This window comes from Salmo trutta, chromosome 38 (genome assembly GCF_901001165.1).
Source record: "Salmo trutta chromosome 38, fSalTru1.1, whole genome shotgun sequence".
NCBI classification, from domain to species: Eukaryota; Metazoa; Chordata; class Actinopteri; order Salmoniformes; family Salmonidae; genus Salmo; species Salmo trutta.
The window spans coordinates 32,710,944-32,725,943 of record NC_042994.1 but is presented as its reverse complement, the minus strand read 5'-3'; the positions used below and the strand labels follow the sequence as shown (position 1 = coordinate 32,725,943).

Genomic DNA, 15,000 nt, shown 5'->3' with positions numbered 1-15,000 from the left:
GCCAGTAACCGAAAGGTCACTGGTTCGAATCCAAGAGCAGACTAGGTGACAAATCTGTCACTCAAGGGCACATCAAGGTACTTAAGCCTAATTGCTCCTGTAAATGGCTCTGCATAAGAGCGTCTGCTAAATGACAAAAAATAAGAAAACCAAAATACAGTGATATGAATAACTGGTTAAATATATACTGAACAAAAATATAAACAATATATATGCAATCATTTCTGAGTTACAGTTTCAATATGGAAATCAGTCAATTGAAATAAATTCATTAGGCTCTAATCTATGGATTTAACAACTGGGAATACAGACATGCATCTGTAGAGCATGGTGTTTGCAATGCCAGGGTTGTGGGTTCGATTCCCACGGGGGACCAGTACGGGGGGGGGAATAAAAAATGTATGAAATGTATGTATTCACTACTGTAAGTCGCTCTGGATAAGAGCATCTGCTAAATGACAAAAATGTAGAGTTGATCAGGCTGTTGATTGTGGCCTGTGGAATGTTCCCTCACTCTTTAATGGCTGTGCGAAGTTGCTGGATATTGGCGGGAACTGGAAAACGCTGTTGTACACTGAAATCCAGAGCATCCCAAACATGCTCAATGGGCGTCATGTCTGTTGAGTATGCAGGCCATGGAAGAACTGGGTCATTTACAGCTTCCAGGAATTGTGTAGAGATCCTTGCGACATGTGGCTGTGCATTATCATGCTCAAACATGAGGTGATGGCAGCGGATGAATGGCACGACAATGGGCCTCAGGATCTCGTCACGGTATCTCTTTGCTTTCAAATTGCCATCGATAAAATGCAATTGTGTTTGCTTTACGTAGCTTATGCCTGCCCATAGTATAACCCCACCACCACGGGGCACTCTTGACATCAGCAAACCACTGTCCCACCCGACACCATACTGGGACGCATCCGTGAAGAGCACACCTCTCCAGCATGCCAGTGGCCATCGAAGGTGAGCATTTGTCCACTAAAGTCGGTTACGACGGCAAACTGCAGTCAGGTCAAGACCCTGGTGAGGACGAAGAGCACGCAGATGAGCGTCCAAGAGATGGTTTCTGACAGTTTGTTTAGAAATTCTTTGGTTGTGCAAACCCCCAGTTTCATCAGCTGTCCGGGTGGCTGGTCTAAGACAATCCCACAGGTGAAGAAGACGGATGTGAGTTGGTCCTGGGCTGGCGTGGTTGCACGTGGTCTGCTGTTGTGAAGCTGGTTGGATGTACTGCCAAATTCTATAAATGTCTCTAAAGGTGCACCTTGTCCTGGGGACATTAAAAGGTCACTCTAAAATGTGCAGTTGACAGAACATGCCACAGATGTCTCTAGTTTTGAAGGCAATTGGCATGCTGACTGCAGGAAGGTCTACCAAAACCAAAACCAGAGAATTTAATGTTCATTTCTCTACCATAAGCCTCCTCCAACGTCATTTTAGAGAATTTGGTAGAATGTCCAACAGGCTTCACAACCGCAGACAACATGCAATCACGCCAGCCCAGGACCTCCACATCCGTCTGAGACCAGCCACCCAGACAGCTGATGAAACTGTGGACTATTTCTGTCTGTAATAAAGCCATTTTGTGGGAAAAAAACGTATTCTGATTGGCTGGGCCTGGCTCCCCAGTGAGTGGGCCTATGCCCTTCCAGGCCCACCCATGGCTGCACCCCTGCCCAGTCATGTGAAATCCCTAGATTATGGCCTTGTGAATTTATTTCAATTGACTGATTTCTTTATATGAACTGTAACTCTGTAAAATTGTTGAAATTCTTGCATGTTACATTTATATTTTTGTTCAGTATTTGAGTGTCCCAGATTTATTTTTACTATGTTACGTCTAGTCTGTGAGACCAGGCTGTAAACCGAGGTAGTTGTGATCAATATGATGAATCCCGTTTTCACAACATTTAAGAACCGGGTGATAGAAAACAGTGTGAATGTAATAATGACAAGGGACTTACTCAGGAGTAATTTAGCTAACTGGTAGCGTTTTCATTTGACTTACAAAGAGTAGGACCACAAAGATTTCAATTGATTGTAGCAATATACCTGAGAACACAGCGTTTAAGTCAGTCAGTAGTCTCAAGTCAGAATCAGACATTCACTTGACGTCCGGGCAATCCAATCTTCTTCCCATCAATAAATGCAAAAGGACAGCTGAAAGATGCTCTCTACCCTAGCCTTTCTTTATTGTTTTGAGAGACGGGGTTCCAGGTAGATGGCCAGGTAGATGGCCTGGTGTAGGATCCTTTAGGGCCAAAGTAGTGGGATGGCCTGGTGTAGGATCCTTTAGGGCCAAAGTAGTGGGATGGCCTGGTGTAGGATCCTTTAGGGCCAAAGTAGTGGGATGGCCTGGTGTAGGATCCTTTAGGGCCAAAGTAGTGGGGTGGCCTGGTGTAGGATCCTTTAGGGCCAAAGTAGTGGGATGGCCTGGTGTAGGATCCTTTAGGGCCAAAGTAGTGGGATGGCCTGGTGTAGGATCCTTTAGGGCCAAAGTAGTGGGATGGCCTGGTGTAGGATCCTTTAGGGCCAAAGTAGTGGGATGGCCTGGTGTAGGATCCTTTAGGGTCAAAGTAGTGGGATGGCCTGGTGTAGGATCCTTTAGGGCCAAAGTAGTGGGATGGCCTGGTGTAGGATCCTTTAGGGCCAAAGTAGTGGGATGGCCTGGTGTAGGATCCTTTAGGGCCAAAGTAGTGGGATGGCCTGGTGTAGGATCCTTTAGGGCCAAAGTAGTGGGATGGCCTGGCTCCCAAGTGGTGCAGCGGTCTAAGACACTGCATCTCAGTGCTAGAGGCGTCCCTACAGACCCTGGTTTGATTCCAGGCTGTATCACAACCAGCCGTGATCAAGAGTACCATAGGGCGAATCACAATTGGCCCAACGTCCTCCGGGTTTGGCCAGGTAGGCCATCATTGTAAATAATAACTTGTTCTTAACTGACTTGCCTAGTTAAATAAAGGTTAAATAAATAAAAATGTTAATTTCCCTGTGGCTCAGTTGGTAGAGCATGGTGTGTGCAACGCCAGGGATGTGGGTTTGATTCCCACGGGGGGCCAGTACAATTATTATTTTTTTATGTATGAAATGTATGTATTCACTACTGTAAGTCACTCTGGATAAGAGCGTCTGCTAAATGACTAAAATGTAAATGTGATTTAGGGCCAAAGTATTGGGATTGGGTGGTGGGTTTTGGGGGATAGTGTATAGGTGCAGGGTTAGATGGTGGTGCAATTGAACATTTTCCCTTTTCCAGTTGTCAAATTGTGCAACCCCCTGAAAGGCAGCAATACAACGTCTAGTCACAAGACCAAGACTTGGCCCTGATTGTAACAACAACAAAAAATGTCTGATTTGATAGTGGGAGTGTGACTGTTACTGTGTGACCTTGCCCTTTAGTTCAACAACTGCATTGTAAATCGGGTTTAAGACAGTAAGTTACTTACTGGTGTTAATCAGATCCTCCTCCTCCTCCTCTTCTTCCAATATACCAGTTATCTCTCCCTCCTCTTTCTCGTCCTCTTCTTCTTTCACTACAACATCTTCATCTTCTTTTGTTACTGTGACATCCTCCTCTTCCTTCTCCTCTTTCACAACAACGTTCAGCCACAGACCCTCTTTCTCCGTCCAGCAGACTGCCTCTTCTTTAACAGGAGAGTAGCTTAGTGAACTCATGGTCGGGGATGTTAGCTAACAGTTAGCTAGCTAGGCTAGTGAATTTAACCAGCCAGCTACGTTAGCTGACTTATAACAACAACGTAAATATGAAATTAAATGGGATAACTAGCTAGACGACAGAAGTGAGTTTAAAACACAATGGATAATATACATGAACGAGTCTAGAGCTTCAATGTTTCAGCTAGCAAGCTACCGAAGTGGCTGACCATTATCATTGAACTATAAAAGAACATGGCTGACTAGTTGGCTTGTCACTAGTTATCACAGCCACAATGTCAACATTGGCCATCGTAAAATATATGGAAACAAACTACATTTTTGGTCTTTATTTAAAGTTAGAAATAAGGTTAGGTTTAAAAATCACATTTTAAGAATATAAGTTGTAGAAATGGGCGAGGTTTAGCCATAATTAAGACTTTGTGACTGTGGTAACTAGTGACGACCGACTAGCTGTTGTTGTTTAAAGAAGAGTCCAAATCTCCACACGTCACATTCTGGCAGACTTGCCTGAAAGACCTACAGCGCCCTCTGCTGATTGGAGTGGGAAACGCAGTTGAGGGAATGTTTTATTTTCTTACAAAAAGTTAAAACAATTTCAACGATTGGTTTTATTTCATTTTAATTTCTCTCTCTTTGACCCTTTCTCTCCCTCTATCTCTTTCTCTCTCTCTCTTTGACCCTCTCTCTTTGACCCTCTCTCTTTGACCCTCTGTGTCCCTTTCTCTCCCTCTCTCTTTGACCTTCGCTCTCCCTCTCTCTTTGACCCTCTCTCCCTCCCTCTCTCTTGGGCCCTCTCTCTCCCTTTCTCTTTGACCCTCTCTCCCTCCCTAATCTTGCTTTGATTTGTCATCCAGAGGGTCCCAGAGATAAAATGTAGCATAGTTTTGTTTGATAAAAAAAACATTTTTATATCCTAACTCGATCAAAGTGTTCAAAGCTGTCATCAAGGCAAAGGGTGGTTACTTTGAAGAATATAAAATATATTTAGATTTGTTTAACACTTTTTTTGGTTACTACATGATTCCATATGTGTTATTTCATAGTTTTGATGTCTTCGACAATGTAGAAAATAGTAAAAAATAAAGGAAAACCCTTTATAGACCTGAGGCATACAATATATTAGTATAGTCTATGTGTCTATTACTGCCTATTGATCCACATATTTCATAATAGTGATTGTGTACCCCATACTCATATACTCATATATATATATATATATGTGTGTGTGTGTTGTGTATTTGATGTATTGATGCAGGGCTCACCCCTACTAAAATAAAGATTAAATAAAATAAGACGCAGTAAACTTGAGTTCTAACCAGATTTTTGTAATCCTCAATAGGGGTAGAAAGTAACATGACCTGTGACCTGTGGGAGCCAACTTCAAAGAAACAACATCTAGACCCCCCCCCCCCCCCCCCATAATACAAAATATTCTGCAGGGATGTCAATCTTCAATGTATCAGTTGGAAACTTTGCGCACACACTGCTGCCATCTTGTGGACAACATGTAAATTACATCTAGATTCCTAGGTCATTGTATGGCCTATTGTTTTGTATTTCAAAGATGATGCAAAAAAAATCAAAATGAAAACGTTTGTTTTTTTGTTAGTTTTACCATAGCTAATGTGTTATATTCTCCTACATTAATTTCACATTTCCACAAACTCAAAGTGTTTCCTTTCAAATAGTATCAAGAATAGGGGCGGCAGGTAGCCTAGTGGTTAGAGCGTTGGGCCAGTAACTGAAAGGTTGCTAGATCGCATCCCTGAGCTGACAAGCTAAAAGTCTGTCATTCTGCCCCTGAACAAGGCAGTTAACCCGCTGTCATTGGTAATAAGAATTTGTTCTTAACTGACTTGCCTAGTTGAATAATTTTTTTTTTTTTAAAGAAGCAGGTCCTGTGCAGTTAGATTTGGTTCATTTCTTGGCAGAAATTGAAAAAAAGGTCCTTATTAATGGTATTTTCTAGAGCTGACTGTCTGCTTGTCGTTTTGCCAGCTAACAAGCAAAAAGCTAGCTAAGTTTAACAAGTAATAAGATAGCTAAGTTTAACAAGTAATAAGCTAGATAAGTTTAACAAGTTTTAAGTTAGCTAAATTAAACAAGTAATAAGCTAGCTAAGTTTAGCTAGTAATAAGCTAGCTAAGTTTAACAAGTAATAGGCTAACTAAGTTTAACAAGTAATAAGGTAGCTAAATTCAACAAGTAATAAGCTAGCTAAGTTTAACAAGTAATAAGCTAGCTAAGTCTTACAAGTAATAAGCTAGCTAAGTTTAACAAGTAATAAGCTAGCTAAGTTTAAGTTGTAATAGTCTAGCTAAGTTTAACAAGTAATAAGCTAGCTAGGTTTAACAAGTAATAAGCTAGCTAAGTATAACAAGTAATAAGCTAGCTAAGTTTAACAAGTTTTAAGTTAGCTAAATTTAACAAGTAATAAGCTAGCTAAGTTTAACTAGTAATAAGCTAGCTAAGTTTAAAAATAATAAGCTAGCTAAGTTTAACAAGTAATAAGCTAGCTAGGTTTAACAAGTAATAAGCTAGCTAGGTTTAACAAGTAATAAGCTAGATAAGTTTAACAAGTTTAAGCTAGCTAAGTTTAACAAGTTTAAGCTAGCTAAATTTAACAAGTTTTAAGCTAGCTAAATTTAACAAGTATTAAGCTAGCTAGGTTTAACAAGTAATAAGCTAGCTAAGTTTAACAAGTAATAAGCTAGCTAAGTTTAACTAGTAATAAGCTAGCTAAGTTTAACAAGTAATAAGCTAGCTAGGTTTAACAAGTAATAAGCTAGCTAAGTTTAACAAGTAATAAGCTAGCTAAGTTTAACTAGTAATAAGCTAGCTAAGTTTAACAAGTAATAAGCTAGCTAAGTTTAAAAGTAATAAGCTAGCAAAGTTTAACTAGTAATAGGCTAGCTAAGTTTAACAAGTAATAAGCTAGCTAAGTTTAACTAGTAATAAGCTAGCTAAGTTTAACAAGTAATAAGCTAGCTAAGTCTAACAAGTAGATTCCCCTCAACTCAAGGTATAGTATACCTATTAGAATTTATTTACCAATTCATTTGGTTATCAAGCTGCTGGGTTTCCCAAGTCGTTCGGCGCGTACTGCTCAACCCAGCTAGCTAGCTATACAGACGGCTCTACAGTGCATTGCAAACAGAAGGTTCGTAATAGCCAATCACAACACTGGACTGGCCAATGGCAGGAATTTGTTAGTTCGTTCATCACTCCAGTGAAAGTGACCAATCTAAGGTTTCTAGACACGCACCCACCTGTCAGCCCATTCTTTATGTACTGTTTAAGACATTTTTATTTTTGATCTGTGACAATGATTTTCTCGCTGGACCCGTCCTCTGGTGAAGCTCATTGGACCCGTCCTCTGGTGAAGCTCGCTGGACACGTCCTCTAGTGAAGCTCGTTGGACCTGTCCTCTGGTGAAGCTCGTTGGACCCGTCCTCTGGTGAAGCTCGCTGGACCCGTCCTCTGGTGAAGCTCGTTGGACCCGTCTTCTGGTGAAGCTCGTTTGACCCGTCCTCTGATGAAGCTCGCTGGACCCGTCCTCTGGTGAAGCTCGCTGGACCCGTCCTCTGGTGAAGCTCGTTGGACCCGTCCTCTGGTGAAGCTCGTTGGACCCATCCTCTGGTGAAGCTCGTTGGACCCGTCCTCTGGTGAAGCTCGTTGGACCCGTCCTCTGGTGAAGCTCGTTGGACCCGTCCTCTAATTGCTTGACCATTTTCTTCTCTCGACTCAGTGTTTGCTCGCGCAATGATGTTTCATCTTGCTTGCGCACGCCACCTAGTGCTCGTTCGACTTTTGCATTGGATTTGACACCATAAAGCTAGTGGATAAATGAAGATAGCTCACTCAGGCCGTTTACCATTGTCTACTTAAGGGAGTGGCTCTCCCATAGACACCAATGCGATAGCAGCTGGGTAAGGTCTACATAGCTCATTGACTTTTCATTGAAACAGAGAAAAAATGAGGGAGTGAGATGTCTCACTTCCTCTTCCGTCTCTCTGGTGAAGCTCTTGATATTCACCTGGCTAGAGGTTATGTGGTGGGGTCCAGCTGAGCCTAATGGGAGATCATCAGGCACCCAGGGTGGAGATAAAAAGGAAGAGGGAGGGGTATCTGTGATGGTACTGAGGGGTAAAGGACAGCAGGGGATCTGGTAGGGGATGGTCAGCAGACTGTAAACACAAGGAATTTTTTATATTTGTTAGGTAAAGTGTAGGCATGCTGTCTTTATGAGCACATCAATATGATATTTACAGCAGAAAATAGGGATCTTTTGTCTTTGTAACACAAACACATCCATCGATTCTTAAAAAAAAAAAATTCTTCCCTCTCGACTGTTTTCTTCTGGGCAACGTTTGTGCAATGTCCATTGTAAACTGTCATGGTGAAAACATGTTGATACAACAGTAGCTAAGATGGGGAGAAGTATAACAAATAAAGCGATGCTCTGCCTTCTTAAACAACACCATCAACAAGGCAGGTCCTACAGGCCCTAGTTTTGTTGCACCTGGGCTACTGTTCAGTCGTTTGGTCAGGTGCCACGAAGAGGGACTTAGGAAAATTACAATTGGCTCAGAACAGGGCAGCACAGCTGGCCCTTAAAAGTAGAGGCTGTATCACAACCGGCCGTGATTGGGAGTCCCATAGGGCGGCGCACAATTGGCCCGGCGTTGTCTGGGTTTGGCCAGTGTAGGCCGTCATTGTAAATAAGAATTTGTTCTGAAAGGAATGTTATAATATCTGTGCATTATAGGAACACCTGTAATTACAAAAGTACAATTAATTAATGTTTTGCTTTTGCTTTGAATCAAATCAAATCAAATCAAATTGATTTATATAGCCCTTCTTACATCAGCTGATATCTCAAAGTGCTGTACAGAAACCCAGCCTAAAACTCCAAACAGCAAGCAATGCAGGTGTAGAAGCACGGTGGCTAGGAAAAACTCCCTAGAAAGGCCAAAACCTAGGAAGAAACCTAGAGAGGAACCAGGCTATGAGGGGTGGCCAGTCCTCTTCTGGCTGTGCCGGGTGGAGATTATAACAGAACATGGCCAAGATGTTCAAATGTTCATAAATGACCAGCATGGTCAAATAATAATAATCACAGTAGTTGTCGAGGGATGAAGAATCAGTGGTAGACACCTTGTAAGTGCATGTAGAGGTCAACTGTACAAAAATCATGACTGTTTGTTGGAACTATACCTTCAGTTGATACTATGTTCCAGTCTTACTTCTGCCTAGCACATGATAGCAATAAGAGGAAGAAGGATTGGGAAACTAACCACAAATAACAATAAGCTGAACTCCGCCTAGCAGAGACATCTTTGTATTAGCAACTATTAATTATGAGCTTACATTGTATTAAAGTTAAGGGACATCACCCTGGGCGGGCTGATCCTCAGTAGGGGATAAAAAGGGAAAACACCATATTTTGTAGTGAGTGTGTTTCCTTGCAAATCACTGTAAGTGTATACTCTGGGTTGCAATCCGGCTTACAATCCTTATTAAACAAACTAACCTCTGATCAAAGAGTGCCGGTACAGAGTCAATGTGAGGGGGTTAATTGAGGTAGTATGTACATGTAGGTAGAGTTAATTAAAGTGACTACTTTAATCAGTACTTGTATTTGTGAGAGGTATTGACATGTTTAAAGCACTGAGCTGTCTGTTTGAACTACTGGCACACTGCTCGGACACCAATGCATACCCCACAATACATGCCACCAGAAGTCTCTTCACAATCCACAAGTCCAGAACAGACTATGGGAGGCGCACAGTACTACATTGAGCCATGACTACATGGAACTCTATTGCACATCAAGTAACTCATGCAAGCAGTAATATTAGATTTAAAAAACAGATAAAAATACACCTTATGGAACAGCAGGGACTGTGAAACAACACAAACACAAGACACATGCATGCACACACACAATAATATAATCACTATACACACACGTACACATGGATTTAGCACTGTAGATATGTGGTAGTGGATTAGGGGCCTGTGTTGTGAAATCTGTTGTGAATGTATTGTAATATTTACAAATTCTATAACTCCCTTAGTTTTACTGAACCCCAGGAAGAGTAGCTACTGCAGGGATCTCCAACCCTGTTCCTGGAGAGCTACCCTCCTGTAGGTTTTCATTCCAACCCTAGTTGTAACTCACCTGATTCAGCTTCTCAACCAGTTAATTATTAGAATCAGGTGCAGTAGATTAGGGTTGGAGCGAAACCCTACAGGACGGTAGCTCTCCAGGAACAGGGTTGGAGAGCCCTGAGCTACTGCTTTGGCAGGAACTAATGGGGATCCATAATAAACCCCAGGAAGAGTAGCTGCTGCCTTGGCAGGAACTAATGGGGATCCATAATAAACGCCAGGAAGAGTAGCTGCTGCCTTGACAGGAACTAATGGGGATCCATAATAAACCCCAGGAAGAGTAGTTGCTGCCTTGGCAGGAACTAATGGGGATCCATAATAAACCCCAGGAAGAGTAGCTGTTGCCTTGGCAGGAACTAATGTGGATCCATAATAAACCCCAGGAAGAGTAGCTGCTGCCTTGGCAGGAACTAATGGGGATCCATAATAAACCCCAGGAAGAGTAGCTGTTGCCTTGGCAGGAACTAATGGGGATCCATAATAAACCCCAGGAAGAGTAGGTGCTGCCTTGGCAGGAACTAATGGGGATCCATAATAAATACAAATACTTCCTATTCTTGAAGACTGGAAATTTGACAGACAGTTTATTCTGTAGGCCTAAAGATACCTAATAATTTTATTATCTGTAGTAGAAAGACTGGAAATTTGACAGACAGTTTATTTTGATGGTCTAAAGATACCTAATAATTTTATTATCTGTAGTAGAAAGACTGGAAATTTGACAGACAGTTTATTCTGATGGTCTAAAGATACCTAATAATTTTATTATCTGTAGTAGAAAGACTGGAAATTTGACAGACAGTTTATTCTGATGGTCTAAAGATACCTAATCGTTTTATTATCTGTAGTAGAAAGCATTGGGTTAGAAGAAGCCTAAATAAAAAAACTCATGCAACACCCATTTATGGCCAGCTTATGTAAACTCTAACATTGATTTATCCTACAATAGATGTACAAAGAAATATCAATAGAAAACAGGTCAAACAAACAAAAATTTAAAACGCAACATGCAACAATTTGAAAGATTTTACTGAGTTACAGTTCTGATAAGATAATTATCTAATAAAGGTCAATTAATCAATAAACCATTATGAATTATAGGTCATGTAGCATGCTTAATGAATAATCAATGTAATGATCGATTAGTCCCAGAAAGTCTAGTAGAGGCTGGAGAGGGAGAGAAATGTGTGTGTGTATTTAGTGTGCCCAAGAGGACAGGGGACAGATGGTAAAGGGAGTAAAAACTTCAAGGGGTTCCTAACCTTGAGGGAAAGGAACAGGCTGAGCTGGATAGTGATAAACAGTGTGGGAAGTCAAAGGGGGAGATGCAGGTCACCAACAGTTTGTGTGTAAATGCATGTGCGTAAGTAAGGAAGAAACTATATAATGACTGTTTTGTTATCTTGACCTCAGAACGTTCTCTGAATAAAGCTGAATGAACCTTTTGCAGAAAGCTGAGTCCTTGCCTAATTATTTAACCCATTTTCTTCCAAACCTTGGGAATTAGTCAAGGCTTATTGATTATTGATTATTATCATCAAGATATAAAATTATTTTAACAAGTTCATAGAAGGAAATCAGCCAATTGAAATAAATTTATTAGGCCCTAATCTATGGATTTCACATGACTGGGAATACAGATATGCATATGTTGGTCACAGATACCTTAAAATAAAAGGTAGGGTTGGGGATCAGAAAACCAGTCTGTATCTGGTGTGACCACCATTTGCCTCATGCAGCGCCACACATCTCCTTCACATAGAGTTGATCAGGCTGTTGATTGTGGCCTGTGGAATGTTGTCCCACTGCTCTTCAATGGCTCTGCAAAGTTGCTGGATATTGGTGGGAACTGGAACACAATGTTGTACACGTCAATCCAGAGCATCCCAAACATGCTCAATGGGTGAAATGTCTGGTGAGTATGCAGGCCATGGAAGAACTGGGACCTCTTCAGCTTCCAGGAATTGTGTAGAGATCCTTGCAACATGGGGCCGTGCATTATCATGCTGAAACATGAGGTGATGGCGGCGGATGAATGGCACGACAATGGGCCTCAGGATCTCGTCACGGTATCTCTGTGCATTCAAATTTCCATCGATAAAATGCAATTGTCTTTGTTGTCCTTAGCTTAAGCCTGCCTATACAATAACCTCACCGCCACCATGGGGCACTCTGTTCCCAACCGCTCGTCCACACGACGCAATACACGTGGTCTGTGGTTGAGAGGCCAGTTGGACGTACTGCTAAATTCTCTAAAATTAAGTTGGCGGCGGCTTATGGTAGAGACATGAACATTAAATTCTCTGACAACAGCTGTTGGACATTCCTGCAGTCAGCATGCCAATTGCACAGCCCCTCAAAACTTGAGACATCTGTGGCATGGTGTCCTTTTATTGTCCCCAGCACAAGGTGCACCTTTGTAATGATCGTGTTGTTTAATCAGCTTCTTGATATGCCACACCTGTCAGGTGGATGGATATCTTTGTAAAGGAGAAATGCTCACCAACAGGAATGTAAACAAATTTGTGCACAACATTATAAAGAAATAAACTTTTGTGCATTTGGAAAGTTTCTAGGATCTTTTATTTCAGCTCATGAAACATGGGACCAAAACTTTACATGTTGCGTTTATATTTTGTTCAGTATAATATGACTAAATGTGTTTCTTTCTGTGCTGCAGGGGCAGTCAAGAAACGGAACAGCAAGGCCACAGAACATGACATAAGCAGAGCTGTGGGAGACCACCTCAAGCCCCTGGTAGAGCCGGGGGTGGTGTTTACCACTCCACCACGCCTTCAGCAGGCTGGAAAAGTGGGATTGATCTGGTTGATCCATTTGTTTGTTTCAGTTTTCAGTAGTTGAATCCTTTCACATATTGTTGATTTAAAAAATGTACTTGATTTGTTGAAAAGAGATACTAAACTTACATACCACACAAGCACAATTTTGACAGTGGACTATATATTGAAATTATTTTGTTTTTCATACTAATATGGACCAAGATGTGTTGCTTTTGCACAGACTTGTTCATTGGTTTTGCAAGAGTCTGTTGATTGGTCGGTCAGTCATTGGGTTAATTTGTTTTGCAATATGTTCAAATCAAATCAAGTTTTATTTATAGAGCACATTTCAGACATGGATGCAAAGCAATGCGCTTCAAAGAAAAAAATCGAATGAAAATAAAAACTGTAATATTTACTATAAAACAAACATAAGAGGATAAAAAACTAAAGAACAATAAAGCTGAAAGACTAATGAGCATTCTAAGGAAATTACATTGATTAAAATAGTAAGAATAGGATGTAATATCCAACCAAAAATATAAGCTTGTTTTACCACATTGTTAGTCAACAATATAATCGTAAAAACAAATTGTCAGTTGGTTGCATAAATAATTACGATTGCTAAAATGTTACATGAAATGTAAATATGTTGAAATATCAAAACCGAATGTACACCCCTTTGTTAATATGTATTGGCAATAATTAACTTAATGGTGAGTAATGGGATAATATAAAAGTAAAAAACGTTGAAAAGAAATAAGTCTTTAATACTTCAAAAAAAACGTAAATTGAACTTCGGTCTTTTTTTCAACGTCTTTTCAATTACATGTTGCTAGGTGGGATATCCAAAGTCAAAACATTTTTAACGTGTCCAAATCAATAACCAATATGCAGAAACAGTTTGTGATATATTGAAAATCTAAAACAAAAAATGTACTATATACACAAACACAATAATAATCATATTCCATTCATTTTTTTTAAACAGGCTCCTTATAAACTGCACAAGCACCAAAAACACTGTTGTTTTGACAAGTGGCAATAAATTACGGACATCGATCGGATAAAAATCAGGTTATACGTGCTGTTGAAACTAACACAACAACAAAAAAACACATGGAAATGGGAGATATATTTTACCTCACTGGCTAGAGGACAACCTGCAGAAGACAGTCAGCTACATCTTGGAGAGATACATTTAAATGTAGGGGTCCCCAAACCGAAGAGAAACGCAACACTTACTTGGCATCACTCAACGATATCACATTGAAATCAATTGAGCAAGTGGGGGGAGATGAGGTTGAACGTCCTGTGAAAACTAACAGCTCAAACACCACACGGAATCACTGGTTAGAGGACAATTTGTAGAGAACAGCTCGCTACATTTTGAAGTGTTATATTTTGATTGAAGTGGGTCACCAACGAGGTAAGTGTAACGCAACACTTTCTTTTGTTAATCACATAAATAGAACTCTTTCAATTCAGAGCCTGGATTTTTTTCCCCTAATATCCATATCATGCTGAAATCAATAGAACAGGGGGCAAACATTTGGGATTCTACATTGTGACATTATTAATTAAAATACAATAAGATTTCTTTCCTGTGTAAATTCTCTGCTGTGATTGTAATGTAGGTGATTTTGAAAAGGTCTCCCCATAGTCAGCGCAGTAGATTCTCTCATGTGTGTGTTTTTAAATGTGCTATCAGGCTGCTTGAGTAAGCAAAACTCTTCCCACATTGATTACAGCTATAAGGCTTCTCTCCTGTGTGTGTTCTCTGGTGTGATTTTAAATTTCCTGCGATAACAAAACTCTTTCCACAGTCAGAGCAGTGGAAAGGTTTCTCTCCTGTGTGTGTTCTCTGGTGTATAGTCAGCTGGCTAGGTGAAGTAAAACTTTTTGCGCATTGATCACAGCTATACGTTTTCTCTGCAGTGTGAATTCTCTGGTGTACTTTTAGTGAATCTGATCTGGAGTAACTCTTCCCACAGTCTGAGCAGCAATGGGATTTATCTCCAGTGTGAATTTTCTGGTGTACTTTAAGTGAATCTGATCTTGAATAACTCTTCCCACAGTCAGAGCAGCGGTGAAGTTTCTTCCCTGTGGGTTTCCGTTGGTGTTTCTTGAGGTGTTCTGATGTGGAGAGTCTCTTCTCTGCTTCATGATGTTGTTGAGGCTCCCCAGAGGATCCACGATAGTCCCGTCTCTCTCCTGTGTGAACAACAAAGTCAGACAGATGGTTAAAGGCCACAACAACAGAAATCCACTGTTTATTTTAGCTAAAAGGTGATGCCCATGATGTTGTGTGCAAACTTATTTAACAATTGTCTTAAGACAGTCAAGCAAGCAACAATAGCCATAT

At 40.7% G+C, this 15,000-nt stretch overlaps 1 protein-coding gene across 1 annotated transcript in view; it reads right to left on the bottom strand.

Annotated features, from left to right (window-relative positions):
- LOC115178606 (gastrula zinc finger protein XlCGF17.1-like) overlaps positions 1-7,411 on the bottom strand; it is a 15,547-nt gene extending 8,136 nt beyond the window's left edge. Inside the window, exon 1 of the mRNA XM_029739860.1 lies at positions 7,051-7,411. Within this exon, the coding sequence (XP_029595720.1) occupies positions 7,051-7,411 (361 nt within the window). The remainder of the gene's footprint in view (positions 1-7,050) is intronic.
- Between the last annotated feature and the right edge of the window lie 7,589 nt (positions 7,412-15,000).